The following is a 27453-nucleotide window of genomic DNA, read 5'->3' on the forward strand; positions in this document are numbered from 1 at the left end:
TATGGGGAGAAGGCTTATGTGAATCAGAGCTGGCCAGACTTTGCCATCTCTAGAGACCGAGAGGGTAGTGGAGAGTGCTATCTTCTCTCAGTTTTGTTGGCTGTTTGAAACTTACAGTAAATTAATTCTAGGGTTTTGTTTTGTTTTGTTTTGTTTTTGAGACAAGGTCTCTCTACATATCTCTGACTATCCTGGAGCTCACTATGTAGACCAGGCTGTGGCCTCTGCCTCCTGAGTGCTGGGATTAGAGGGGTGGGCCACCATGCCTAGAATAATAAATTAATCCTTAATAGATACACACATTTGGCATTTGGGAAGCAGAGGCAGAGCTCTTTGATTTGAGGGCAGCCTGGTTTTCTCCAGGAGAAGCAGCTTGGCTTCTCCAAGCAAGGGGTGGGGACTCACACGGCTCCCCAGCACTTGAGAGGCAAAGTCAGGAAAACTGCCTTAAGTTACAGACCAGCTTGGGTTACAGGGTCAGATTCTATCTCAAAAAACAAAAACAAGGCTGGGGACACAAGCTGGAGGAGGGACCAATGTTTGGATCTCTAGAATCAATGTAAAAGCCAGGCAGGAACAGGGCCCGCCTGTAACCCCAGGACTCCAGAGGCAAGCTGGCTAGCTAAATTAGCCAGGCTCTAGACCAGTCAGAATCAGTGAGCTCAGGTTTAGTGAGACTGTCTCAGTATATAAGGAGCTACAGAGGAAGACACCCATGTAAAGGTCAGGCCTCCACTCGAATGCACACAGAGGACCCAAGTTCATTTCCCAGCACCCACTTGATGGCTCACAGCCATCTGTAATTCCAGTTACAGGGGATCCAACACCCTCTTCTGACCTCCTTGGATACCAGACACACACATGCTGCATAAACAGATACACACACACACACACACACACACACACACACACACACACACACACACACGCACGCACGGATGTGGGCCAGTCAACCAACCCATCTTTCTTCAAACTGACCAACCCTAAATTAGGACAGGAAAACTCTTCAGAGACTTAAAAACCTGCCCTCAGAAAAAGACTGCATTTTTGGCTTCCTGAACATGTTTTTCTCCATGTTCCTGCTACATGTGTGTGTCTCCTCACCCCCAATAATGCTTTTATGCAACTGCTGGTTCCAAAAAGATAAAAATAAAAATAAGTAAATCTAAAAAAGCAAAAAGCAGAGGCCACTTCTGTAGGTGGTCGTCGTTGAGAACCGACCGAGCATTGGGCTGTACTGGAATGTGTGGAAACAGTTTTTAGTGCCTCAGAATTTTAGTGAAGTTGTGATTAAACAAACTCGCTGACTGGATTATGTGGCTCATGCCCACAACTCCTGCACTTGAAAGGCTGAGGATTCCAGGGTAACCTGAGCTATATTAGACCCTTTCTTTAAAAAAGAAAAAAGAAAAAAAAGATACAGGAGGACAGTTGAAAGTTCAAGGCCAGCCAAGTCTATAGTTGTGTTCTGGGCCAGCCTAAGCTACAGTGTAAGACCCTGTCTTAAAACAAAACAAGGCTGGGTGGTGGTGACATATGCCTTTAATCCAAGTACCTGGAGGCAGAAGCAGGTGGATCTCTGTGAGTTCAAGGCCAGCCTGATCTACAGAGTGAGTTCTAGGACAGCCAAGGCTACATACACAAAGAAACCCTGTCTCAAAACAAAACAAAACAAAAAACAAAAAAACAAAATTCCATTAAGAACAACAAGATCACCAGACTGGAGATGTGGCTCAAGAGGCGGCATGCTTGCCTAGCCTGAGTGAACCCCTGGGTGCCATCCCTAAACCAACCCCTAATAAACTGGCCCAATAAGCATGCCTGTGGGTGAGGCAGAAGAACTAGGCCTGCACAGCAAGTTCCAGGACAGCCAGGGATGCAAAGAGACCTGTCTTAAAAAAAAAATAAAAAATAAAAAACAACAAAACAAACAAAAAACACAAAAACAAAGGGCTAGAGAGATGGCTCATTAGGTAAGAGCACTGGCTGCTCTTCCAGAGAACCTGGATTCAATTCCCAGCACCCACATGGCAGCTCACACCTGTCTATAACTTCAGTTCCAGGGCTTCTGATACCCTTGTACAGGCAAGCAAAGTATCAATGAACATTAAATAAAAACAAACAAACAAAAACAAACTTAAAAACCTCTAAAATCCAACAATAAGGAGCTATGAGTCCATTCTATACAAGTGTGTCCCATGAGCCTTCACCAGTTTGGAGACCACTGCTCTCTCTCAGAGCCCCACCTAAGACATAATTCCTTCCTGAGTGGGACCTAAGGAGGTACACTAGACATCCCAGCAAGCACTGCAGAGAAGACCAGCCAACCAACCTTGAATCGGATGAACTTCTTCTTCCAAGAATGCAATCCTGATAAGCATATCTGTTTGAGGGCTTCGTGGCTCAGACGGAGGTCGATGCCATCAGGGGTGACGGTGAACTGGAAGGCCACAGCTTGATGAGCTTCTGCCATCTTGAGTAGGGACCTGGAGCAGGGATAGAGATGTCTTAGAGAAGCCTGACACACCAGGAACTAGGGAAACGCCTCCAGTACGAGGCCCTCTGAATTTAACCCTGTGACTTAACAGACTCACACGTGTCTCCAACAGATACAGTGCTGTCCCTCACTCCACACTTTCTCACCTGTCCATCCCACACAGGCCTGAGGTGATGGTGTGGGCCTATGTCATCACCATCCCATGTGCTCTGCCCATTCCATAGAATTAGACCCCCAAAGGCACTCTCAGCCAGCATGACAAAAGGACACTGGTGGCTATGTATTGACCTGCACTGCATGGATGAATCTTCTTACAGCCCATCCCCAGAAGTTGTCATGAAAACACCAGGAGAGCAACAAACAAGCCCCAGCAACCCTGACCCTGACCCCCTTCAGGCAGGACTACTGCACCTCCAATTTCAGATAGTGCTACAAGACTCCACCACAGCTGACGAGATGGCTTAGTTGGTAAAGCCCTTTCCTCCAAAGACTGACAATGTGAGTTCGATCCCAGAACCCACTTAAAGGTGGAAGGAGAGGACCCATTCCACAAAGCTGTCCTCTGGCTTTCACACAACTGTGGTGTGCATGCCCTGCCCCCACATGGAATGAATAAAAATGCTTTTTACACTGGGCTGCGGTGGCGCACGCCTTTAATCTCGGCTCTCAGGAACCAGAGGCAGGCGGATCTCTGAGTCTAAGGCCGGCCTGGTCTATAGAGCAAGCTCCAGGTCAGCCAACGCTACACAGAGAAACCTTGTCTCAAAAAAGCAAAAACAAACAAAAAAACTTAAACAAAATAAAAAACAAAACAACATTGCACTAACGTCCCACAAGCTACACAGATCCTAACTGGTTCTGATTCTCTGAGGCCATTCCTAAAGTCAAACTGTTCTTAGGCACCCATATATGGGGCCTTAGTTGTTCCTGAACAAAACATGGCCTCTTCTGTGCTAGCTTGCTCTGCCCCACTCACTACAGGAAATCTTAGAAATCTCCAGGCTCTGTCTCAATGACTAGCATGTCTGAAGCCATCTTAGATTCCCAGCACAAAAAAAAAATAATAATAAATAAAAGGAGCTGGGGCTGGAGAGATGGCTGGGAAGAATGTTTCCAGCTCTTGCAGAAGACCAGAGTTCCATTCCCAGAACTCAAGTCAAGCAGTTCACTGGATTCTGTAACTCCCAGCTCCAAGAGATCTGATGCCCTCATCTGGCCTCTGTGGGTACTACACTCATGTGCATATGCACATAAAACAAACTAATACACATAAATAATAAAACAAGAGCGACCTACAATATGCTCTTTTCCTCTCTTCTTCACTTATTCCTGTGGTCTGTCTAAGCCAACAGCTTCCAACCCACGCCACACTCAACGCAACATAAGTGTCACCCTCCTGGTTCCTCCACTCCCCCAGAAGCTGCCTGAGGAGTCCCCTCTTCTGAGAGTGTGTGACCCCTCTGTTTTTTAAAGTTGTTTGTTACAAAGCACTAAATATGTATATTATGTATTTATGTATGTGTGTGTATGTGTGCATATATATATAAATATTAAAGATAAGAGGTAAAAAAAAAAACTATGCAGAACCATAATAAAATCTAACTTATGGGTGTGTTCTCATCATGTAGTAACTTTCCCACTGAGGCCCACAATGTCTGATAAACCTGTCAAAACCAACAGGTATCAGGACTAGATAGACGGCTCGGTGATTAAGAGCACTTACTGCTCTTACAGAGGACCTGTGTTTGATTCCTAGCATTTAAATGGCGGCTCACAACTATCCGCTAACTCCAGTTCCAGAGGATCTGACGCCCTCTTCTGGCCTCCCTAGGCACTGCATGCATATGGCACACATACATGCATACAGGCAAAATACTCAGACAAAACCCCAAATTTTGAATGCGTATTTTCTAATGATCTATTTATTTTGATTTCATTCATATTGGTTTGCCTGTATGAGAGTGTTGAGTCCCCTGGAATTGGAGTTACAGATAATTGTGAGCTGCCATGTGAGTCCTGGAAATTGGACCTGGGTCCTTTGGAAGAGCAGCCAGTGCTCTTAAACACTGAGCCATCTCTCCAGCCCAAATATGTGTATTTTTTCAAAAATCAGCAGACAGGTTTCTATGGCTGTAGCTCAGGTGGAAGAGTACCTGCTGAGCTTGTACAAGCTCTGGACATGATACCTAATACTGTGTGTGGTGGCACTTGTCTGTAATTCCAGCACTCAGGAGGTGGAGGCAAGAGGATCAGGAGTTCAAAGTTATCCTTGGTTATACTGAAAGTTAGAGGCTAGCCTGGGATATATGACATTAACAAGTAAAAGTGGGGTGTAGCTCAATGGTAGAGCATTTGTCTAACATGTGTGAGGCCCTGAGTTCTAACCCCAGCAATGAAAAACCTTTTAATCAATATGTATCAATATAGTTCAAAGATAACCAAAGCTAGGTGTGGTAGGAGAATGAGGCAGAAAGATTGCCATAGTTTGAGGCCAGCTTGACCTATGAGCCTGAGTTGTAGAATGAAACCCTGTCAATTGTCAATCACTTGTTCATTCAACAAACACTTGCTGGCTGCATGTATCAGTGAGGTGAGGACCTAGACCCTGGCAGAAATGGTCCCTCTGCCCTCTTGTGGCATAGAGAGGAGGCAAAGAGCAAGCAATGTCTGTATGGCAGTTAGGAGAAGGAAGTGCCAGACAGGAGACCCTGAAGCTCTGTATGCCTTCCTGGAAAGGAGAGCAGAGAGCCCTGGCCCAGTGTGGTGCCATCGGAGATGAAGACAACAACCAACTCAACAGGTTTGAGCCCCAAGGGCTGGACATGCTGATAAAAGGGTCTTGAACTATGTGCTCTGCAAAGCCACTTCCTGGTGTGGAGGTGGAGGACAGGCAGCTGACAGTTCACCTGTGGACCTGCTGCGTTGGAAATGCCACAGTGTCACCAAGGACACCTAGGTGGAGCAGCCGGGGATGATGCTGGTGGGCAACACAGCTGGAAACTGGTCATTGAGCTCTGCTCTGAACTCCAAAAGGTTGAGGGGGACAAAACAGCCTGGTACTGAAGATAACTCAGAGCCCAGTGTATTTACATCCTGCCTGGCAGGCAGGAGGACAGAGGCAGGGCCTGGCCGTGCTGAAGGCACAGAGCCCACCTGAGAAAGCAGCAAGACTACAAACCCTTGCTTGTGCAGACACACACAGAGCCTGGGTGAGGCATGGACACAGCTCTGATTGGGGCGAGGAGGCTCACATCTGGAATTCCCTTGAACTTCAGATCCTCTTCCATCTACTTCTGAAGTGCTGGTATTACAGATATGAGCCCCTGTGCTTGCTTTATCCACTGCTGGGGATGAAGGCAGGGCATGCTAGGCAGACATCCCATCGACTACAGAGTCAGCCCCAGGTCAAGCATTCCATATCTGCAGCAATCATGGGGCTAGCAGTACAGACAGGAATCCTACCACAGGCATCAATCTGGGCAAGCAGGATTCTGTGACTGGCCACCCTGTCAATTGTTTATATGACCTCAAAGGTGAGCCGGGCTTATTGTACAAGTTCAAAGCCAGCCTGGGCTAAACACTGAATTCCAGGCTGGCTACAGACAGACCTTGCTGCAAAACCAAAAGAAAATTCAATGAATTTTTAAATTTAAACACATTAATGAATTTTTAAAACACCAGGTAACAATTTGATGTAAACTTTTCTGTTGTGTGTATGTGTGTGACATATGTTCCTGGGTGTTTTTACCCCTGTATGTACATGAAGGCATGAGTTCAACACCTGCTAGCTTCCTCTATTGCTTTCAACTTTACTGTCTGGAGGCGGGGTCTCTCGCTGAACCTGGAGAGTGCTGACTGCTAGGGGGAGTGATCCCTGAGCCCTTGTATCCTCCTGTTCCCACCATCAACCCCAAAGCTGGAATTACTGGCCCAGAGCTGCTATACTCAGCATTTTCCATGGATGTTGGGGCTCAAACTCAGGTACTCAAGCTTGCTCAGCAAGCACTTTCCCCCACTGAATCATCTCCTCAGCCCACAACCAGGCTGTTAACAGCAGATTAGATGTAGGGCTGCAGTCAATTCAATCCAAAGTCATGAACCTATGTTTGCCTAGAAACCAAACCTAGTCTCAGGACAATCTTGGGGCCTGGGAATACTTACAGTGCCCTTTCCAGAGTGAAATGTCCTTGTCATGTGACCTGAGTTTAATGTTCAGAACCTGCCAGGTATGGTGGCACAAGCCTATAAACCTAGCACTAGGAAGGTACAGGCAAGAGGATCAGGAGTTCAAGATTACCCTTGGCTACACAGTGCATTACCAGCCTGGTCTACATGAAGTCCTATCACAAACAGACAAAAAAACTGCCTAAACTTAATGGCAGGTTTGTTTGTTCTGACAGGCAGTCCTACTGCTTTGTGGGCTTGCATAAGCAATTCACAAACGCAGCCTCTCTGCTTCAGATCATTAGGCAGCTATTGGTGCCAGATCGAATGAGTCAGTCTCAGCTTCCATGTTGGCTTCACAGGCTACTTCAGGTTCTCAGATCCACTCCCAGAGGCCACCAGGAAGCAAAAGCCAAATCACAGCACATGCCACCCCCAGGAACAGCTGGAACACAAACTGTGAGTGACAGGTGCTGTCGAGGACACCGAGAAGTCAGGAGTGTCACCCACTGCTCTTGTAGAAATGTGACAGGGTTAGGTAATTACAGATGACAGCCTGTCCTTTCCACAAAGGCTAAGTATAAAACTCCTTTGAGGCAGTGAGTTCAAGGCCAGTCTGGGTTACACAAAAAGACATTATCTCAACAAAACAAAGCAAAAATGTAAAAACCATGGAACTCAGCAACTCCCTTCCTTGGCCAAGATAACTCAAACAAGTCCACACTAAAACCTAAACAAGAGTGTTCACAGCAGTCATGTTGATGACAGATTGAAACAGCCAGGCTTTCCACAGCAGGAGAGGAGACTACAGATGGGTTCCTCTACAGGAGAAGGTGCGTAGGTAAATTGTGACATACTCACACACCAGAACATGACTCAGCCCTAAGAAGGAAAGCAGTACTAACATGGATGAAACCATGACATCGGGGTCTGGGGACATGGCTCAGTGGGCAGAGGGTTCACCTCACATACACAAGCCCACATAAATCAGGCATACTTGAGACGGGGAGGCAGGAGGATCAAATACTGAAATCAGCTTTGGCTTGAGAGTAAGCTAGAAGCCAGCCTGAGCTACATGTCTCATTAATAAAAAAAAAAAAAAAAGCCAAGAGCATAACATGAAGTCCAAGAAGTCAAATGTCATCTCACTCCGTTTACACAAAATGTCCAGAACAGAAAAATCTATAGAAATAGAAAGATTGGAACTGTCAGGGGCTGAGAGAGCTTGGAAAGGCAATGAAGGCTAAGGAGTGTTTCTTTGGGGGTTGATAAAAATGTTTCCAAACTGAGTGAAATGATAAGATAGTAGCACATTGTTGTGAATAAATTAAAAATCTCCAAAATACAGACTTCAGATGTGTGAATTGCTTATATGAATTATACATTGTCTTAGTCAGGGTTTCTATTGCTGTAATGAAACACCATGACCAAACAAGTTGGGAAGGAAAGGGTTTATTTGGCTTACACTTCCATATCATAGTCCATCATTAAAAGAAGTCCAAACAGGCATTCAAGCAGGGCAGGATCCCAGAGGCAGGAGCTGATGCAGAGGTCATGGAGAGGTGCAGCTTACTGGCTTGCTCCCCATAGCTCCCTCAGACCAACTTCTTATAGAGCCCATGAGCACCAGCCCAGAGATGGCACCATCCACAAGCAGCTGGGCCCTCCCCCATCAATCATTAATTAAGAAAATGTCTTACCAGGTCTCTGTGAGTTCGAGGCTCTCCTGGTCTACAGAGTGAGTTCCAGGACAGCCAAGGCTACACAGAGAAACCCTGTTTCGAAAAACAAACACACACACAAAAAAAGAAAGAAAATGCCTTACAGATGGATCTTATGGAGGCATTTCCTCAATTGAGGTTCTTTCCTTTCAGATGACTCTAGCCAGTGTCAAGTTGGCATAAAGCTAGCTAGGACACACCTCAATAAGGCTGCTCTTTAGAAATACTGTCTCGGAGGCTGGAGAGATGGCTCAGTAATCAAGAGTGCTTGCTGCTCTTCCAGAAGATCCAAGTTTAATTCCCAGCACCCACATTAAGCAGCTCACAAACACCTGTAACTCTGGTTCCAGGAGATCTGATAACCTTTTGTGGTCTCTGTGGGCATTGCACTCGTGTGACATATATTCACACACACACACACACACACACACACACACACACACACACACACCCCTACATTTTTTAATTAAAGAAAAAAAGGTGAGGAAAGAACCGACTTCCAAAAGCTGTCTTCCACCCACCACACACCGCAGTGTGCATGCAACCTCATTCTCACACACATCATACAATACAGTAATCATAAATTAAAATTTTTAAGTGAAAAAGCAGACAGCTGCTAATAAATACTACTTGCAGTTGACTTCTGACCTTCATATGTTCTTGCACACACATGCATGCACTCACACATGCATACATACCAATGTACATGCACATTCACAAAGGAAAAAACAGAAGAAGCCTGGCGTTGGTGGAGCACAGCTTTATCCCAGCACTCGGGAGGCAGAGGCAGACGGATCTCTGTGAGTTCGAGGCCAGCCTGGTCTACAGAGCAAGTGCCAGGATAGGCTCCAAAGCTACACAGAGAAACCCTGTCTCAAAAAACCAAAAAGAAAAGAAAAGAAAAAAACAGAGGAAAAGAAAATGTCCTCTCACACAACACAAATGTTGTCTATTTAGCACTCAAGCATCTGACCCTTCCCTGGCCAAACACACAACTGGGAGCCTCAGGGTGAAATGAGATGGCCCTAGAAGCACATACCATCACGGTTCCCACCAATGTTCCATTCAGAATAAACACCACCCTCCAGCACTAAGGAAATACTTTTTTTTTTTTTTCAGAGATCATCTAACATTGTAGGGTAGACACCAAATATCTGCATACAGCTCGGTCAGTAAAATGCCTGCTGCTAGACATAAGAAGCCAGAGATGGTGGAGCCCATTTGTAATCCTAGCATTGGGAGGCAAAGACAGGAGGATCCCTTAGGCTCACTGGCCACTCTGCCTCCCAAGGCATCTGCTCAGGCCAAAGGGACAACCTGCCTCAAAAACAGTAAGGTGGATGGTACAAGGAATGACAACCAAGGTTGACCTCTTGCCTACATGGCACAACACACACACACACACACACACACACACACACACACACACACACACACACACACACACGATTTCATGGCACCTAGGACTGGGATGAGGGGGGGTGGGGAAAGGTTCCTTGAGAGCCAGGGAAAGTAGGTAGTGACCACACGCAGGTCATTCCTGCTGGACTGCTTTTCCACACACGTCTGAGATTTCCCTACAACTCTTAATGTATCTAATGCAGCGGTCCTCTCAGTGTGCCAGAGCTCTCATGGGTGCTAAGTAGGTTCTGAGTGCTCCTGCCTCCTGGGATGGGAAGTACCTGCTCCATCAGTGCACTACACAGCAGACTCTGCAGGAGATGAAGTGGAGACAGGAGGATCAAGCAGGCAGCCGGGGAGAATGGAAAGGCAGCCCCTGCAACCAAAGCCCCCGCCCCATCACATGCCCACTTGTGTAACAGTTCCCTCGGTAGGAAAGTAAACAACTCAAAATACTTACAGGAAGTCCCTGAAACTGACAAGATGTACTAAGCTCCTCCCGCCAGAACAAACAATAGAAGCTAACAGTCCCCCTGAGACTAGCAAAACAGAGTAGCTCTGAGACCAGACCAGCTACCTGGAAGGAGCAGAAACCACCCAAGCTGACCAGAAGAGGTTTAGACCAACTGTGCACCTAGGAAGGGCACTCTCCAACCTATTGAGCTGCCTGCAGTTCCAATGTGTTCCAGGTTCCCAGCTTTGTGAACTGTCACCCATGCTGGAGTGGGCATTGGTGATGCAACTGTCTTTGAGTGAATTCTGCTCCTTAAGTAACCCCAATAAAGCCATTGGTCCACCAAGTTGGATTTTGGTGGTCTGTCATGGGATCCTCATCAGGGAGTGAGTACACCTGTACGTTATGTCTCTCCAGGGAAAGTTTTGTTCTGCACACCACTCTCTGAGATCTGACAAGACTGAACTGTACCTTTTGGTCAAGCTGAAGGGACTCTAGCCAGCTTGAGAATGGCAATCATGGCTCTGGCAGGCCTTGCCCTTCTCCCCAGTTCCCTCTGCCTTGCTAAAAGCCATTAGACTACACTCCTAAAGCTAGCCACCAAGGTCTATTCACTTATTTGGCCCCTTCCTCCTACTGAGGTTGATTACCAAGGTCCAGCTATCAAAGTATTGAAGTCCAGCAATCAGAAGCCCCCTTGTGGCTGCCCTAATTAACCTATCCAATCAAAAGTAAACTCCTCATCCTAACATGGGCTTCCCCTTTTACCTTTATAAACTGCTATTTGCTATCCATCTCCTCTCCATCCCCTTCCCCTCCCAGTCCCTTCTCCCCCATCCTCTATGCCGTCTTTGTCTCTTGTTTCCTATCCTTGTCTCTCTGGAGCAAATAACTCTCTTTTGTGCTGAGAACCCGGCCATGAGCTGATACCAGTCCCTTCACGGGCTGCATGCTAGTCCTGCCATCCTCTTCCTGGGCAGGAGACCAAACCCCATACCTGGCAGAGACTGCCGCCTGCAGCTCTCTACTTTTCAGGTGGGCACAGATGTCTCTGGGGGGCTGGCACTCCAGGAACAGTAGTCACAGTGAGTCTTAACCCAGTCACCACAACACTGCTTAGTCAACCTGACCCCAGGCCAGAGTGGGGGAAGGTCCTCCCTCATTCCTGACTGAGCCAGTATTCCCAGTGCCCCTGGAAACAGGGCCTTTCTCCTCAGAGGGAAAGTAACTGTAGGCAAGGTGTCTTACATTTTGTCTTTCAACAGGACATTACTATCTACAAAAATCAAGTTAAAGAAAAAAAGAAAAAAAATTCTGGACCAATGAGATTGCTAAATGGGCAAAGGTGCTTGCTGCTAAGCCCTTCTGCTCAAGTTCAATCCCCAGCATCGTCACAGTGGAACTGTCCTTTGACCTCTACCCGAGTGCTGTGGCACACATTTAATTTTATGATTTATGATGGGCTATTTTCATATCCTCTATTGCATGTGCCTCACAGGCTGTAGGTTGGACACCCTCGTGTTCCTCCTCACCTCCCTTTTGAAGCCACTGTGGGAGAATAAGTAGCTCTCTGTAAAACACCAAAAGCAAGTCCACCCTCAACAGAGGCTGCTAGGGGACCTGTCTGTGGGACTGGGAGTCCTGGGCACACCTGGCAGAGCCATCCAACATGCAAACAGCCCAGAGCAGCTGTACAGAGGTGAGCAGACAAGCTGGGAGGATGAAAAACCAACTCGATGCTTGAGGAGAAGGGGAGGAGATATACAGAGTCTCATGGAGGGAAGCAAAATATTCCTGAATCCAAGAAACTTAGAAGTGTCCCCAAAGCCTCCATGAACTTGGCCATAACTTAACACTTCCTCAAATGCTCAGAGTTATGAAACACAACACATCCAGATCAGTATAGAACCTGTCTATGTACCTGCCCTTGCAATAAACGGGCTGGTTGGTGACACAGACCTATGGCTATCTGGCCCTTTTAATTAAGACAGTATCGGGCCAGGCATTGGTGGCGTACGCCTTTATTCCCAGCACTCGGGAGGCAGAGGCAGGAGGATCTCTGTGAGTTCGAGGCCAGCCTGGTCTCCAGAGCGAGTGCCAGGATAGGCTCCAAAGCTACACAAGAGAAACCCTGTCTCGAAAAACCAAAAAAAAAAAAAAAAAAAAAAAAAGACAGTATCGGGGGCTGCAGAGGCGGCTCTGGCTCTGTGGTTAAGAACATGCACACTGATTTGGAGAGGACCAAAGTTCTGTTTCCAGCACCCACATCAAGTGGCTGACTCCAGGGAGAATGGACACCTCTGGACTCAGAGACACCTTCATTCACATGCACACAGCCACATAATTTAAAATGATAAAAATAAATATTTAAAAAATAAGAATACAACATCAAAGGAATGGAGACATGGCACAGCAATTAAGGGTGCATACTGTTCTTGCAGAGGACCCAAACTGTGTGGCTCATTCCAACCCCAGGGGGTCCGATGCCTTCTTCTGGGTTCCAAAGGCCTGGCATGCACAGGTTGCACATGCAGACATTCACACACACATAGGACACTGTTGGCACACATCTTCCCTGGAACTCTAGGCTTCTCTCTCACATCCATGCCTGAGCAGCCACAGGCTACCTAACATCGTGTGTGTGAGTGCGTGTGTATTTGTAAATGCAGGAATTTGTGTACAAGTGGTCCACAGATACTACCATATTGACCCTTACGTCCTCACCTCAGTTCCCAGGAGCCTGGCTGCTCTGTTCACCTCATAAGGAAGTGTGCTCAAGCCCTCTGCCAATCAGGAGCCCTTCCTCTTCTTTCTCTAGAAATGTGTTTCTGTCTCAGAGGCAAGGTTTAGGGACAGGTCCCTCCCCTCATCTCCTTTCACCAGCTGTTTTTGGCTTTGGTGTCCCCTGCCAATAGAAAGCCAATCCATTCCCCAGGTGGCTCTCTGCAAAGCCCCTTAGCCTGGATACTAAGGACACCCACTGCCCTGACTTCAGCTCTCCCTTCCCAGGAGTGCTTCTGGTCGTCACACCCTGCCTAGCTTGGGCACCAAGGCTATGTCCTTGTGTTTGTGCAGCCGGGAACCCTGATGTACTAGAAGAATGGCCCTCAAGGCCAGCTGGCCCAGCCATTCTGTCTGGCAGGCCAGCTGTGCCTGGACACAGTCCACTGACTTTGGGCAGCTTCCTCCTCCCTTCCAAAAGCTGTTGCAAAGAGGGCATGGCAGGCTTCCATGGTCCATGTCTACATACAGTATGCACTAAAACACTGGTTTCCAAGTCCTAGCCCACACTGCCAGTTCCTCCTTCTTCCTGCCTCAGGTCACCAGTGGCTCAAGCCTGGCCTACCACATCATCTCCTATGGCCTCCAGCCCCTGACCTCTGTCTGCACTGATGGGAGGTTCTTCTTTGGCTCTTTGCACCTTGAAAGGCAGCCTGCCCCCTGTCCCTAATCAGGCCTCTACAACCGGTGCACATGACCAGATGTTACAAGCCCACCTTCAAGGCCAAAACTACAGACTGGACATCAGCCCACCTTTTCTCCAGCTGCACCCTCTATATCTGCCTCTCTCCTACTAGGCCTGCCTCACCGGGGCACGCACAGACCACACTATCTTAATTGCCTTCCCCACTTGTGTTTTATTCACCCAGGCAACAGACCCCACAGAGGAAAGAGGCACTTCATTCCACCAGCGCCTCCTTGCCTGGGCACAGACCCAGCTTTTCGCTGCCCAGTTCTCCAGTGTCTACTGCCACTCACAGAGATGTCCCAAGTGTCCCGAGAAGCTCTGTTTTGTATGTTTCTGGAGCAGGGTGGCACACATGGGGCTGCCCTGATCCATCAAAGTCCAGGGTGGAGAGAGAGAGTCCCTGGACACAAGGTCTACACACAGGCCTACAGGGAAGTAACTGCACCACAGGGCATGCACCTGTGTGTCCCAAGTTCAAAGAGGGCCACAAGAACATATTCTGAAAAGGAAAGCATAAAACAGAACTATATAGATGAGAGGAAAGAGGGCTCGGACCTCCCTTCTGCCACTCACTGTTCCTCCCAAGTTCTTCAGCAAATACAACTTGGTATCTAGACCAGGCTGGCCTTGAACTTGTGGCTATCCTCATACTGGGATTACAGTATATACCACCACACCTAGTGTTAGCCTTTGGACTAAAATTCTAAACCATAGGGGAAGAGTTACACAGGACACACCCTCTAGGTAAACACATTAACTGCTCCACCCCAGAAGCAGGTCTGGCCAGGTACAAGGGAAAGGTCCCTCAGGGATTGTTCCTAACAAGGTGGCTCCTTGCCCTGCTTTGTCAAACTAGCTCAGGGCAAAACTGCCAGTGGCTGTTGCAGCAAGGACCACCCCCAGGTTCCAGGAAGAGGTTCAGAAAGGCATCCACCATGCCAAAGACAAAAAAAAATTCTGATACTGTAGGGTTGGGTTGTGGTATCTGGTATCAGAGACAAAAATATTTCTGAGAAGTGGGTGTGGAAGTCTGGGCTCTTGCCCCTGCCCCAAGTGACAGTATTAGTGGGTGACTGCCCACTCCCATATCCCACCTGCCAACCTCTTTGCCTGGGAATGTGCAGGTGCCCCCACACTCAGGCCCATCATCATTTCTATACCAGCCCCACTGCTGGAGAGGGACTTCCAAAGAGGGCTGCAGTAGAGCACTAATCCCCTTACTGTAATCCGCTCCTGGCACACCAAAATGAAGAACAGGATGCCTGCACTGAAAGCACCAATCTCACATGTCAGGTCTGGTGAGTATCTGCCCCCAAGCTTGCTTGCAATTCTGTACCTCCACCTGCACTAGACCCAATGGGGTGTGTGTGTGTGTGTGTGTGTGTGTGTGTGTGTGTGTGTGCCTGTGTGTGTGTGTGTGTGTGTGCCTGTGTGTGTGCCCTCGAGCAAGCCAGAGATCAACCTTGGGTGTTGTTCCTAGGGGCCATGTACACTGTTGTTCTCTCACTGGTCTGGGGCTCAATAATTAGGCTAGGAGCCCCAGAGATGCTCCCATGTCTGCCTCTCTAAAGCTGGGATTACAAGCATTCACTGCCATGCCCAACCTTTCTCAGGTCCTTATGCTTACTAGGCAAGCACTTTACTGACTGACCTGTCTCCTCAACCCCTCTTGGGTCACTTCTGTTCTCACCTTTCATCACACTTGGCTAAATACACCCCTCGTCAGGGCCAGGTTTTGACCAGCTTTTGATTTCACATTCCCAAAGCATAGTGATGCCTCAAGGCACACACCATCATCACCTGTGCTTTCTGGCAGAGAGCTTCCCCTTCCAAGCTGTGGTTAATCATCCCCCAATAAACTGAAAGCTTTTCAAAGACACCAATCTTACTTAATGCTCTTGATGGAACCCTGAGGACCCTGTGGACTGCATCTCTCTTGCCACTGCCAAAACTGTCTTCATTTTTAAAGATTTATTTATTATTATGTGAGTGTGTGTATGCATGACGGATGTGTGCTACTGAGGAGGTCAGAGGACAATTTTGTGGAGTCACTTCTCTACTCCTACATGTACATGGGATCTGGGAGTTGATCTCAGGTCACCAGGCATGCACAGCAAGCTCTTTAACTCTGAGGCATTTTGCTGACTTAAGACTGTCTTCATTTTAATAACGTGGCTTGGTGTCACCCCCCCCCCCCGAGTCCTTGGCTAAATAAATGGCTCTGTGTTTTGCTGATGGGATGTGCCCACTGGGTTCTTTTTCTCCATAGTGAACCCTTCTACATCAAAAGTATTTCACCTCTGAGGTCAGCCCATGAGCCCTAACCCTGGATATGCCACCAAGCTGCCACCCCTGAGAAAAACCCACTTTCCTTCTCAGACCAGGCCTTCTTAGCATCCCCACTCTCCCTGTAGTTCCTTGCAGCTGCAGAGTTTAGGCAGGCAGCCAGCTAGGAAAGGAGGGGAAAGTTCAGGAGAGGCCCAGCACACTGCCAGAAACTGGCACATGCCAGAGAAACTGCAATGTGGAAACCGTGTCCATCATATAAATCAAACAGTAAGACTTGCCCAGGGATGACAGGCTTCCGAGCAACTGAATTATGCAAATAGGTTCTGTGCTCCAGGGAGTATTTCAACATGGCAGTGCAGTGCACAGATGGGGAACCAGATAGGTAGGTAGACAGGTAGAAAGAACAACAGGCAGGACTGTGACTCACAGTACACCAGCATAGATGGCAGGCAGGCTTGTTTTCCATGGCAAAGAAAATGTGGGATACCCATTCCCCTAATTACATGGCTTATTTTGTGAGTGTTTTTATATGTGTTAACGCATGTGTTCCAATTGGTGTCTATCATTTTCCACCTTATTGTTTGAGACAGGTCTCTCATTGAACCCAGAGATCACCAATTTGGCTAGGCTGGCTAGCAATCGAGCCCCAGGGATCTTCCTGTTTCTGCCTCCCCACTGTTGGGATTACAGATGTGCACCACTGCTCCTGGCTTTTTATATGGGTACTGGAGATCTGAACTCAGGTTCTCATGCTTGCATAGCAAGCACTTTACTGACTGAGCCATCTCCTCAGTCCCTGCCTGGCCTGGAATTCATAGAGATCAACTTCCATCTGCCTACCAAGAAGTATTAAAGGCATGGGCCATCACACCAGGACCCCTGCAATAATTTTTCTATTAATTTGTTTTACCTTTATCCACTTGTTAAATTCTAACTACAACTCTAAGAAATGAACCCATAACTATCCCCATTCACTAATGAGGAAAACAAGACTTAGACATCAGAAGCTTGCTTAAAGTCACAGCTAGCCAACAGCAGGGCAGAAATCAAGTCGAGGCCCAGCACCAATAGGCATGTCCTCACTTACCAAGGTGCAGTGGTGGCTATGACAGCAAGGCCAGTTTAAGATTCCTGCAGTTGCAACACATGTTGCCTTAGATCACTGCTATAACCAAAATGATATGTGGCAGCCAGCAGGAAAATTCAATTATTATAAACGGACCAGGAAGAACTCTATCAGTATGGCTTAGCAACCTACCAGAATTGCACAGTTCACCAGCGCACAAGCCCTGCCTCCAGCTCTAATCCCTCACCAGCTGTCCATCTTGCCTAGCAGTAAACAACGGCTGGAAATCCTTAGAGAAAGGGTTACACACGGGAAGAGGCAGCTTAGCAGGATTCCAGACAGGGCATCTAGGAACATACATGGCAGGCATCCCTCACCAGGGACAGCACCAGGCTGATGAGCCTTGGGCCTTGGCCATGGACAAACCCCAAAGATGCTGCCAGTGGGGTCTCTTACCATTGGTAACTCCTGGAAATGCTCTGCTCTGCTAAATGGCTGAAATGGCTGAAATGGCAGAAATGGCTCCAGCTTAGAGAGGCTGGGCATGGCGGTGCACACTTTTAATCCCAGCACTTGGGAGGCAGAGGCAGGCAGATCTCTGTGAGTTTGAGGCCAGCCTGGTCTACAGAGCTAGTTCCAGGACAGCCAGAGCTACACAGAGAAACTCTTGTCTCAAAAAAGTTGGAGAATTGAAGACAACACTGGCTGTGGGCCTCTGGACTTCATGCACATGTGAAATGATGCACACACACATCAAAAATAAAAACGAGATTTAAAGACCTCACTATGGCTAATCTATGCACTGGAAGTGACTTAGCATGGGACATGAGCACCTTGTGCTTTCGGTGGGTTTGTGGTACAAGCATAGTGAAGCAACGTCTTGGTACATTTCAGTTGCTGTAACGGAATAGCTGAGGGCGGGTACTATATATAGAGATTTGCATGCCTCATAGTTCCAGAGTCTGGGAAGTTCAGGGTCTCTCCCTCCTGGTGTCCTCTGATGGGAGAAGCCATCAGACTGGTGGGAGCCTGGGGAGAGGAGAAGGCAAAGCCCACAGCACTGACTTAGTGCGCCTTATGAGAAACGACTCCAAACCAAGACACTAGCCCCTGTCCTCTTCAAAGACTGTCACTTCAGCTACCAGATTTCTACATTTTTTTTTTTCACTTGGGGCATGTGTGGTTGGAGACTAACAACAGCAAGGAACCTTCACTGTGAAAAACTGAACCTTGATTTCAAGGCTGAGCATTCCCTATCTGCAATACATAAACCGGCCACAGGTGACGTCTCCACAGTATGGCACCATCACCGTATGCCACTCACATTGATGGGCTAAACACAACAGTTCAGGTCAGGTTAGAAAATGAATTTGGGGTTATGGCCATGCCATTTTGAATGTCTTATTTCAAAATCTAAGCTGTGTCCGGCCTGGTTAGTATTTGGATGGTAAGAAATAAGTTTTCAGTCATCATTCAATCTACATCTCTCAAAAATAACAACAGAACTCTCACATATCACACACTGTAAAAAAGTCAAGCCGGTCATAATGGTAAACACTTCTAACTGTGGCACTTGGGAGGTAAAGACAAGAAGATCATAAATTCAAATGCATCGTTGGCTACAGGGCCAGCCTAGGTTACACGAGACCCTGTCTCAATAATAAATAAATAAATAAAAGCTAAATGTGCTGGTGCTCACCTGTAATCCCAGGAGGCAGAGGCAGGAAGATCTCTGTGCGTTTGGGGCCAACCTGGTCTACATCTCCAGTTCCAGACCAGCCAGAGCTACATAATGAGACCCTGTCTCAAAAAGAAAGGAAATTTAAAAGTAAAGCAAGCTGAAATTTAAAGCTTTATACTGCACCTTGTCATTAAGAATTGGTAATCAGAGAAATATGACTTTGGCAAACTGGATCTAGGGACAGCCCCCAAAAGACACTCTTTTATAAAAATAAATAAATAAATAAATAAATAGCCAAGGCTGGGGATATGGCTCAGGTGACAGAGTGCTTGCCTAGCATGCTGGAAGTTCTGGTGATAGCATATCTCCAACACCACTAAAGCAGGCTTGATGGCACACATCTATAATCCCAGCACTCAAGAGGTGGGGGCAGGATGATCAGAAGTTCAAGAACAACTCAGCGACATAGTGAGTTTGAGGGAAGCATGCATAGGTGAGATTCTGTCTCAAAAAACACAAAACAGATTAGTAATAAAAATAATAAAGGAGACCAGTGAGATGGTTCAGCAGGAGAAAGCTCTTGCTATCAAGCCAGACATGAGTTCAGTCCTCAAGAGATTTACACAGGAGAGGAAGAGAACCAATTTCCACAAATTGTCCTCTGACCTCCTCACAGGTGGTACGAAGTTCACACATGAGCACACATATACACACACGCACACACATGTGCACACCTGCCCCACCACAAAAAATACACACAAAATTAGTTTACTAACAAGGGAAACACATGTTGACAAGGCTAATAGTACAGCCCATCCATTCTGAAACAGCACCTGGATCAAATCTTGTCAGTACAGAATGCCAGCCTGGGCTCTGACTGCCAGGAAGGGACACACATCTATCAGCTCAAGGAGATCAAACTTCTCCTCATACTAAGATATTGCTCCCACAGATGTTCCATAACCTCTGGGGCTGCCCTGCACATCCCGTGCATGTCTGTCACCTCAGCAACCTGGCATCTGCAATACAAGCAATGCAGAACACAGTGACAATAGGAAAATCTGTCTATCTGCAATCCTGGCATCTAGAAACTGTATCTACAAATGTCCTGATTTACAAGGGCAGGGGTCACATGCCACAGACCACCTCCAGGTAAAAAATGCTGTTAGATGGGGCTGGAGACACGGCTTAGGAGTTAAGAATGTGTGCTGCTTGCAAAAGACTGGACTTCAGTTTCCAGCACCCATGTGGGGTAGCTCACACACCTCTAACTCCAGCTCTAGTGTATTCAACCTTCTCTCCTGGATTCAGAGGTCACTGCACTCAAGTGGTCCCCCACAGACATGTACACAAATACAAATACATAACTAAAATAAATCTTCTTCTTTTTTTTTTTTTTTTTTTTTTGGTTTTTCAAGACAGGGTTTCTCTGTGCAGCTTTGGAGCCTATCCTGGCACTAGCTCTGTAGACCAAGCTGGCCTCAAACTCACAGAGATCCGCCTGCCTCTTCCTCCTGAGTGCTGAGCACCACAAATGCCCGGCACTAAAATAAATCTTACAACAAACAAACAAACAAACAAAAACAAAAAAAACAAGTTCTCACTATGTAGCCCTGGTTGGCCTGGAACTAACTGTATATACCAATTGCCTTTGAGCCCACAGAGATCTGCTTTTCTTTGCCTATAGAGTCCTGGGATTATAGCACATGCCACCACCTCCAGCAAAATAAGTCTCAAAAAATACTGTAAGATGAAAACAGGGCTTACAGCAACTCTCTTAGATGTGTCTTGTCTCACTTTCTTCTGAGTGCCTGTCCTCTTTTGCGCTCAAGCCTATACTTATATCCCTTTACTGACTCCATTAAGAATGGAGGGGTTGTCACACAATGGCTGCAAACAATAGCCCTCCTGGTAGCTGAAGAAGCCTGTCATGTGTATAATATGTTGCCCTAAAGAACTCTCGAGACAGGTTTCTTGTGGATATTCATGCCAGTTGTCCCCAACCCCAGCTCCAGATAGGTATGTGGGGTGCCTTCAAGAAGTCCCCAGGGCACAGTGGCCAGAGTTCACATGGACTAGGTCAGTATGCCCTAGTCATGTTCATCAAGCTACAGAGTAAGAGAGGTGTGACTGAGATCCTTCGAGGGACCAAGTTCCAAGTTCTCTGGCTGCCAGAGGGTCCACATCTCAAAGAAGTAGGGCTTCAAGTTTAATGCAGATGGATTTGAAGACATGGAAGCTGAGAAGTGACTCATCCCTGATGGCTTGGTATCTTCAATTGTGGTCCCCTGGATCTGCATTCCTGAGGGTTTCCCCTGTGCTGAATCCTACACCCCCACAGAAGGTGTTCACCAATAAACCTTGAAGCCAGTCTTAAAAAATAAAAAGTGGAGGAAAATTAAAACGTGTTTAGTCAATCCAATCTATTAAATGTTGTACCTTAGCAAAACAACAGCCTGTGAAGTGCTCCTTACTGTCACAGGGTCACACTGCAATCACACAGAGTCACAGAGAAGATGGCATTTCACTTTTATCAGCTCCAGGAAAAGATCCAAATTTAACCTTCTAAGTTCACTTCTCTGGGACGTATATTGTTTTTGTTTATCAGGGACAAGGCTGGAAAGAGGCTCAGAGTGCACACTGTTCTTCAGAGAACCTGAACTTAGCTTCCAGCCCCAACACCAGGCAGCTTACAATTGCCTGTCTCCAGCCTCAGGGGAGTTGACGTCTCCAGAGGCATCTGCACTCACATGCACATATGCACACACACACACACACACACACACACACACACACACACACACACACATTTTAAAAATAAAAATAATTTTAAAAAACCATCATGTGGGGGCTGAAGAGGTGGCTCGGAGGTTAAAAGCACTGGACTGTTCTTCCAGAGGTCCTGAGTTCAATTCCCAGCAACCACATGGTGGCTAACAACCATCTCTTATGAGATCTGATACCCTCTTCTGGTGTGCAGATATACATGGTAAATAAATAAATCTTTAAAAAAAAACCAAAACCATCATGTGTGGTGGCACACTTTAATGCCAGCACTGGGGAGGCAGAAGCAGGGAGATCTCTGTGAATTCAAAACCAGCATGGCCTACATAGCAAATTCCAGGTCAGGGAGGACTACAAAATGTGATCCTGTCTCAATAACAAAATAGAATAAATCTTATTATTTTTTTCTTTTTTAAGCATCATGAAGTTCAAGACTGTGCATAGGTCACACTCTGGAAGACAAGGCCAGCCTCAAACTTAGAGGACTCCCTGGCTCTGCTACCTCAGTGCTGAGATTGAGGTCTAACTCATCTTGTCAGTCTCAGTCTGTGTGTATGGGGTTGGGGATCATCAATAAGAGCCCTGCTCTGTGACAGCAGGTGACTTGGGCCTACCTCAGAAAGTGGCTACAACACAGGTGTGGGTTCACTTGCAGCTCTATCTCTCACTGACAAACATCATCCTCTCTTGTACACTGTTAGCACAACACCCCCAGTTCCCACTGACTGAAGGACATCAGAATGCGCAGCCCAGCACCCAGTCTTTAATTCAAGGCCACACTCTGCCACTCCAGCAGGAGCCTGTGTGGTCAACACACATCCTCAAGAAAGTGGGTGTTGGTCCTTGCTCTTCCTCACCTATGTCAATGCCTCAATGTCGGCTTGGGTATTCAGCCTCTCTTTCCACAATACCTTCATTGACCCACAGGACACGATGAATGGGCTGTGCTCAACAAATCAGGGGTAGACCTTCCTCAGAGCACATCCAGGGCAGCCAGGAGTGAATGCTTTAATAAACCAATCGGTTTCATAAAGGGCTGAGATGGAGGCAAGAGAATCAGAAGTTGAAGGCCAGCAGACAGCCTGGTATACATAAGCCAGGAATACGTAGTGAGACCCCGTTTCAAGGAGGGTAGAGGTATAGGAAGTCACTATCCCTGTCTTTGCATGCATATGAATGTCCCTTCAGGGCATCTTAACAAGACATGTTGAATTCTGTATTCACGGCTTTACCCAAAGCCAAGGGACCCTAAAGGAAGTCAGTGCAGGTGGCAGTGGGTGAGGTCACTGCAGCCAGTGGCTTCTTGGTTGGGGGCAGGATGCTGACAACAGGTACTGAACAGCACTGGGGAAGGTGCACTGAGGCAGGGGCCCAACCACTTCCTCTAACCCCTGCCTCCTGGGCATGAACTTCTAGGTGTACATCCAGTGAAACTCCCAAAAGACCCCCACCCTCTTAATATAGTATTAATAGGCTGGATCAGTCTGGTGGGGAAAGGGTGCTCCAATCTCTGTCCTTCCTTCAGCAAGTACTTGCAAGCCTGCACAGGATCAGGAAGTCAAATTCTGGAGGAACTTAAACAGAAGTAACAGACTCAGCTCAGATCACACATGCACAAGGGGACAGAGTCTAGATGGCCCTTGTGTTCCTAAGTGTTACAATCCACCAAGTGGATTGCATTGCCTTTTTTATTTCCTTGTTTTTGTGACAGGGTCTTATGTAGTCCAGGCTAGGCCCAAACTGGGTATGTCATGAGGCTGATCTTGAACTCCTAATTTTCTTCTTCTACCTCCCAAGAGCTGGGATTATAGGCATGGACAACTAAGCCTGGCTTTGCTGTTTTGGGTTTGTTTGTTTTGTTTAATTTTTTTGAGAGAAGAGCTTGTCCTGGAATTCATGGCAATCTTCCTGCCTCAGCACCCCCTCCCCAAAAAAAAAAACAAGCCTCACTGGGATTACAGGTGTTTTCAACCTCGCCAAACTTCTATCTTATCTATATGGGTCGGTGTACAACATGGGTAGACACTCCTCAGAGGTAAGGTCAGCAGCCACTGTATTTCCCAACCTCCCGAGTGGCAGTTTCCCAGGTGTCTGGCCCCTCACCGGGCAGCATGCCCTGTTATTAACTTCGGGAAAACATTCCTGAAGGTCAGAACAACTCGCACAAAAAGGGCAAAGGTGGGTACTTCTCAGAACCAAGCTGCCACATTACCTAAACAGGGCAAAGCTGGCCTTAGCCCAGGGCCTGCGGGTACCCAATGTCCGCCTCAATATTTGCATGGGGCTCTAGGTGAAGGGTACAAAAGGCAACAAATATTTGAAATCAACAAGTGGAACTTACTCCTTGTGTTAGGTAAGAAATTTAAAAACAAAACAAAATAAAGCTCTGCATAGCCTAGGTTTGGTTTAGAGACAAGTTCTTGTGTATCCTGGTAGTATAGCTGGCTTTAAACTCTGCTGTACTCTGTCCACCTCCCAAGTACCAGATGGTGTACAGGCAAACACCATCACAGTCCTCAAGAAACTGCTCTCAGCGGTGGCCTCTGCACCAGCTACCCAGTAGGAAGGTGATCGCATGGCATCCCCATTTTCACCTTTTTAACTTTGCACAGTATACTGGCATTGTTTTTTACTCAAACAAAATTGTGTATCATTTATTTATATACATACACACACCATTCACGTGTGTGGAAGTCGGGATAATTTTCACCCTGTGAGTTCAGGGATCGAACCCACTCAGGTCATCAGGTTTGGCAGCAGGCTTATTTTCCTAAAAACAAAAATTCTTGCAATAAAAGCTTAAATTGGCATTAATTCAAGAGTGCAGTAATCCTTTTTCAGCCTGCTAGGCTCGCCTCCGGCTTAACACCCCCCCCCCCCTTTTCTTTCCTGAGCTGGGGAATCTTTGCATGTTCCCAGGCCGTCCCTGAACTCCTGGATTCAAGCGATCCTCCCTCCTCAGGGGACTGGACATCTGCTAAACACACTTTACAACGATTCACCTTGGACTACCATTTATTATAACCTAATTCAATTGCAGACTTCCACCAGCCGCAGGACTCTGGCCTACCCGTAAATATCTATGCAGAGTGACTAAACATATTTTCCGACAAAACAAAACCTGCAAACGGTCAAAGTACAGCAGCGTCCCGGGCCTCTAAGCGCCTGGAGACCAAGACTGCAAGTTCAAGGCGCTCGGGAAGGGAAGGGCACTAGCAACCGCGGCTTCCCGCCCCGCCCCTTCCCCCCACCGCGCCGGGGTCACGTGGCGGCTGAGAAAAGTAGGGGAAAGGTTACGGGAGCCCCGCCCCCGTGCTGGCGCGTCCGGGGCGCTCGGATCCTGTTCCACCAGCCGAGCCCACGCAGGCCTTCCGGAGCTAGCCGGCGCGCGTCGCCGCTGCCATCCCAGAGCGTCACCGACCCGCTTTGTCCGACGACAGATGTCGCTTGCAACAAAACAGCTGCGGACACTGTGCCTCAAAGGGTTTCACTGAGAAACCAAAGCCAAAGTCAAAAAAAAGTACCGCATTTTCATGAATGGGCAAAATGGGCAAGAAGAATCAGGGTTAGGTAAGCTCTGGCCAGCGCCCCCAAATCCCGGGAGAACCAGGCCTTCCCGGTCGGTGACAACTGGGTACCGGCCAAGTGCAGTGGCGGCGGGAGGGAGGCGTATCTCTCCCTCATCTGCAGTCAGGTGGCTTTCTAGCTCAAACTCGAAAGGTTTTGTCTTGTACAAGAAGCCGCTTCGGCCAGTTTTGATACAAAACCTGACCCGGGTTCCAGAGACGGGTAAGACGGAGTTCAAAGTCGGGCATGGTGGTACACGCCTGAAATCACAGCACGAGGGGAGGAGTGCAGGAAGATGATCAGGGGTTCGAGGCCAACCTGTACTACATGAGACCCTATCTCCCGCCTCCCCCTCGCCCCCCCCCCCCAAAAAAGTAATTCGAGTGTAAGGCTAAGTTTAGCAAGGCATCGCAGTTAAGATAATAGTAATTTACATGACAGAAGGGCTCCTGGTGCTGCAGCAAAGCCAGTCCAGCGAGACACTGAATGCAGATGGTGCCCAAACCTACCTACTGCCCTGCACTGTCCCCACACCACAGTCCTCCTAGTGAATGACTAGAGAGGTGGGGGAGAGGGAATGTATGCTTGCTGGCACAAATAAAAAGACCAAAGCTGTATTTTACTCATTTGGCTTGTGGTTTTGACAGAGATAAACACGCTTGAATATCAGGAATGACCAGAAACCAGACGCCTGTGCGAGAAAATGCTGTAACTAAATACGCGTTCCGAAAGGCTTCTAAACTCACTTTCATTTTATTTACGAACTTCCAAAATTAGCAGTTTCCAACTAAAATTTGTCCTTGGACGACTATTTGAATGCAAGGAACAGAAAGGAGCTGAGAGTCGGCCAGGCGTTGAGAGTACTGAGTTTGATCTATGTCTAGCCTGGTTCATACTAGGAACTTTTTAACTACTTCAAAAGTAAGTATTCATCTGTTTTCTGTGGCATTAACGAAAGCCAAGCCCGGATTCACAATACGAAGATGAAGGAAAACGAAAAGAACCGGCTGTTAGGAGAGCCAAGCGGATCTCGGGACTGCAGACCGCGCCGTCGGGCTGTCCCTGGCCAAGTTCCCCCAGGCCGGGTCACGTGACACACCCACCCTCCCAGGCTCCGGTCCCTGCGCGACCTTGGGCAGTCTCTCAGCACCCACCTGCCCTTGAACACCGCGCAAAACAGAGGGTGAGGGGTGCTCAACACTTGAGTCTCTGTGCCAAGGGCGTGTCCGGACAACTGCACTGCAGGGACCCGTGCGGGGAGGGGGCACCAGCCACTGCCAAGTCCCGAGGGCAAGCATCCTTCCTGCTGCCGCGCCCGACCCTCGAAGACCCCCGGGACCAATCCACCTGCACAGTGGCGAGCGGGAATGGGGCTGGAAAAGGGCACGGCGTCTACACTGGCTCCAAAACACCCGCGGAGTGAGGAGTGGGATAGGGCGAGAAAAGGAGTTGACGTCCCTACTGGACAGGGAGGGACCAAGAAGTCATGCCTAATCTTGAGCATCCGTCGCGGTGCACTGCGGACCCCAAACCCTCGCGTAGAAAGAATCCACCCTGGGAGGTACACCAGGAGCCGAGGCCCCACGAGTCCCTGGAGAAGGCATCATGCCCAGTCCGGGGACCAAGCATCCTTCCTCCCACCCCGGGATCCCCCACACCGGTCACTGCGCAAGGTTTGGGGGGGTGCCCTCTGCTTCTCCAACGCGCAGCTCCCGAGAACCCCTTGGGTGCAGACTGTGTCCCCCTCCGCGCCCCCGTAGGTGACACCCGCGCGCCTGGCCCAGGGCGGTGCCGCAGCGCTACCCAAGCGCTGCCTTACCGAGTCTGCGGACGCCGGCGGCGGAATGAGCGAGCGGAGTCCGGGCCCGGGCGGGCGAGGCCAAGCGTTCGGACGCGCGCCGCGGGTGATTGGCTGAGCTGGGCCCGGCTGCGGCGCGGGCGGGATGGGGCGGGGCCTGGACGGGGCGGGGCTACGGGGAGGAGTCCCGTGAGGAAACTGAGGCTAGCACCGGAGATTGCCAACAGCAGTTCTAGGACAGCATTCCTCATCTTGCAAGCCTGTTTCTTCTGCAAAAGGGACTAACTCATTAGGTAGGGCCATAACCATAAAAGTTCTTTGCACCATGCTTGGCTTACACTTGCGATATATACGCACTGGCATATAAACTTCTCTGCACTCCTGCTGTTCATATTCCGGACTTCTTTTCTTTTTTTTTTTTAACCACCAAAAACAAACAAATAAACAAACAAACAAAAACAAGACAGGAGCGTGGCGGAAAAAGGAATGGAATGGCTTGCCTAACATCACCGAGTGAAGAAGCCCAAGTCCCAAACCTGAGTGACAGATGTTTGTCCTAGAG

At 48.1% G+C, this 27453-nt stretch overlaps 1 protein-coding gene across 1 annotated transcript in view; it reads right to left on the reverse strand.

Annotated features, from left to right (window-relative positions):
• Cpt1a (carnitine palmitoyltransferase 1A) overlaps nucleotides 1-27019 on the reverse strand; it is a 63007-nt gene extending 35988 nt beyond the window's left edge. Inside the window, exons 1-2 of the mRNA XM_027408785.2 lie at nucleotides 26913-27019; nucleotides 2333-2486 (exon numbers count right to left, since the gene is read on the reverse strand). Coding sequence (XP_027264586.1) covers nucleotides 2333-2473 — 141 coding nt within the window. The 5' untranslated portion in view covers nucleotides 2474-2486; nucleotides 26913-27019. The remainder of the gene's footprint in view (nucleotides 1-2332; nucleotides 2487-26912) is intronic.
• Between the last annotated feature and the right edge of the window lie 434 nt (nucleotides 27020-27453).

Source organism: Cricetulus griseus, chromosome 3 (assembly GCF_003668045.3).
Source record: "Cricetulus griseus strain 17A/GY chromosome 3, alternate assembly CriGri-PICRH-1.0, whole genome shotgun sequence".
Classification (NCBI taxonomy): Eukaryota; Metazoa; Chordata; class Mammalia; order Rodentia; family Cricetidae; genus Cricetulus; species Cricetulus griseus.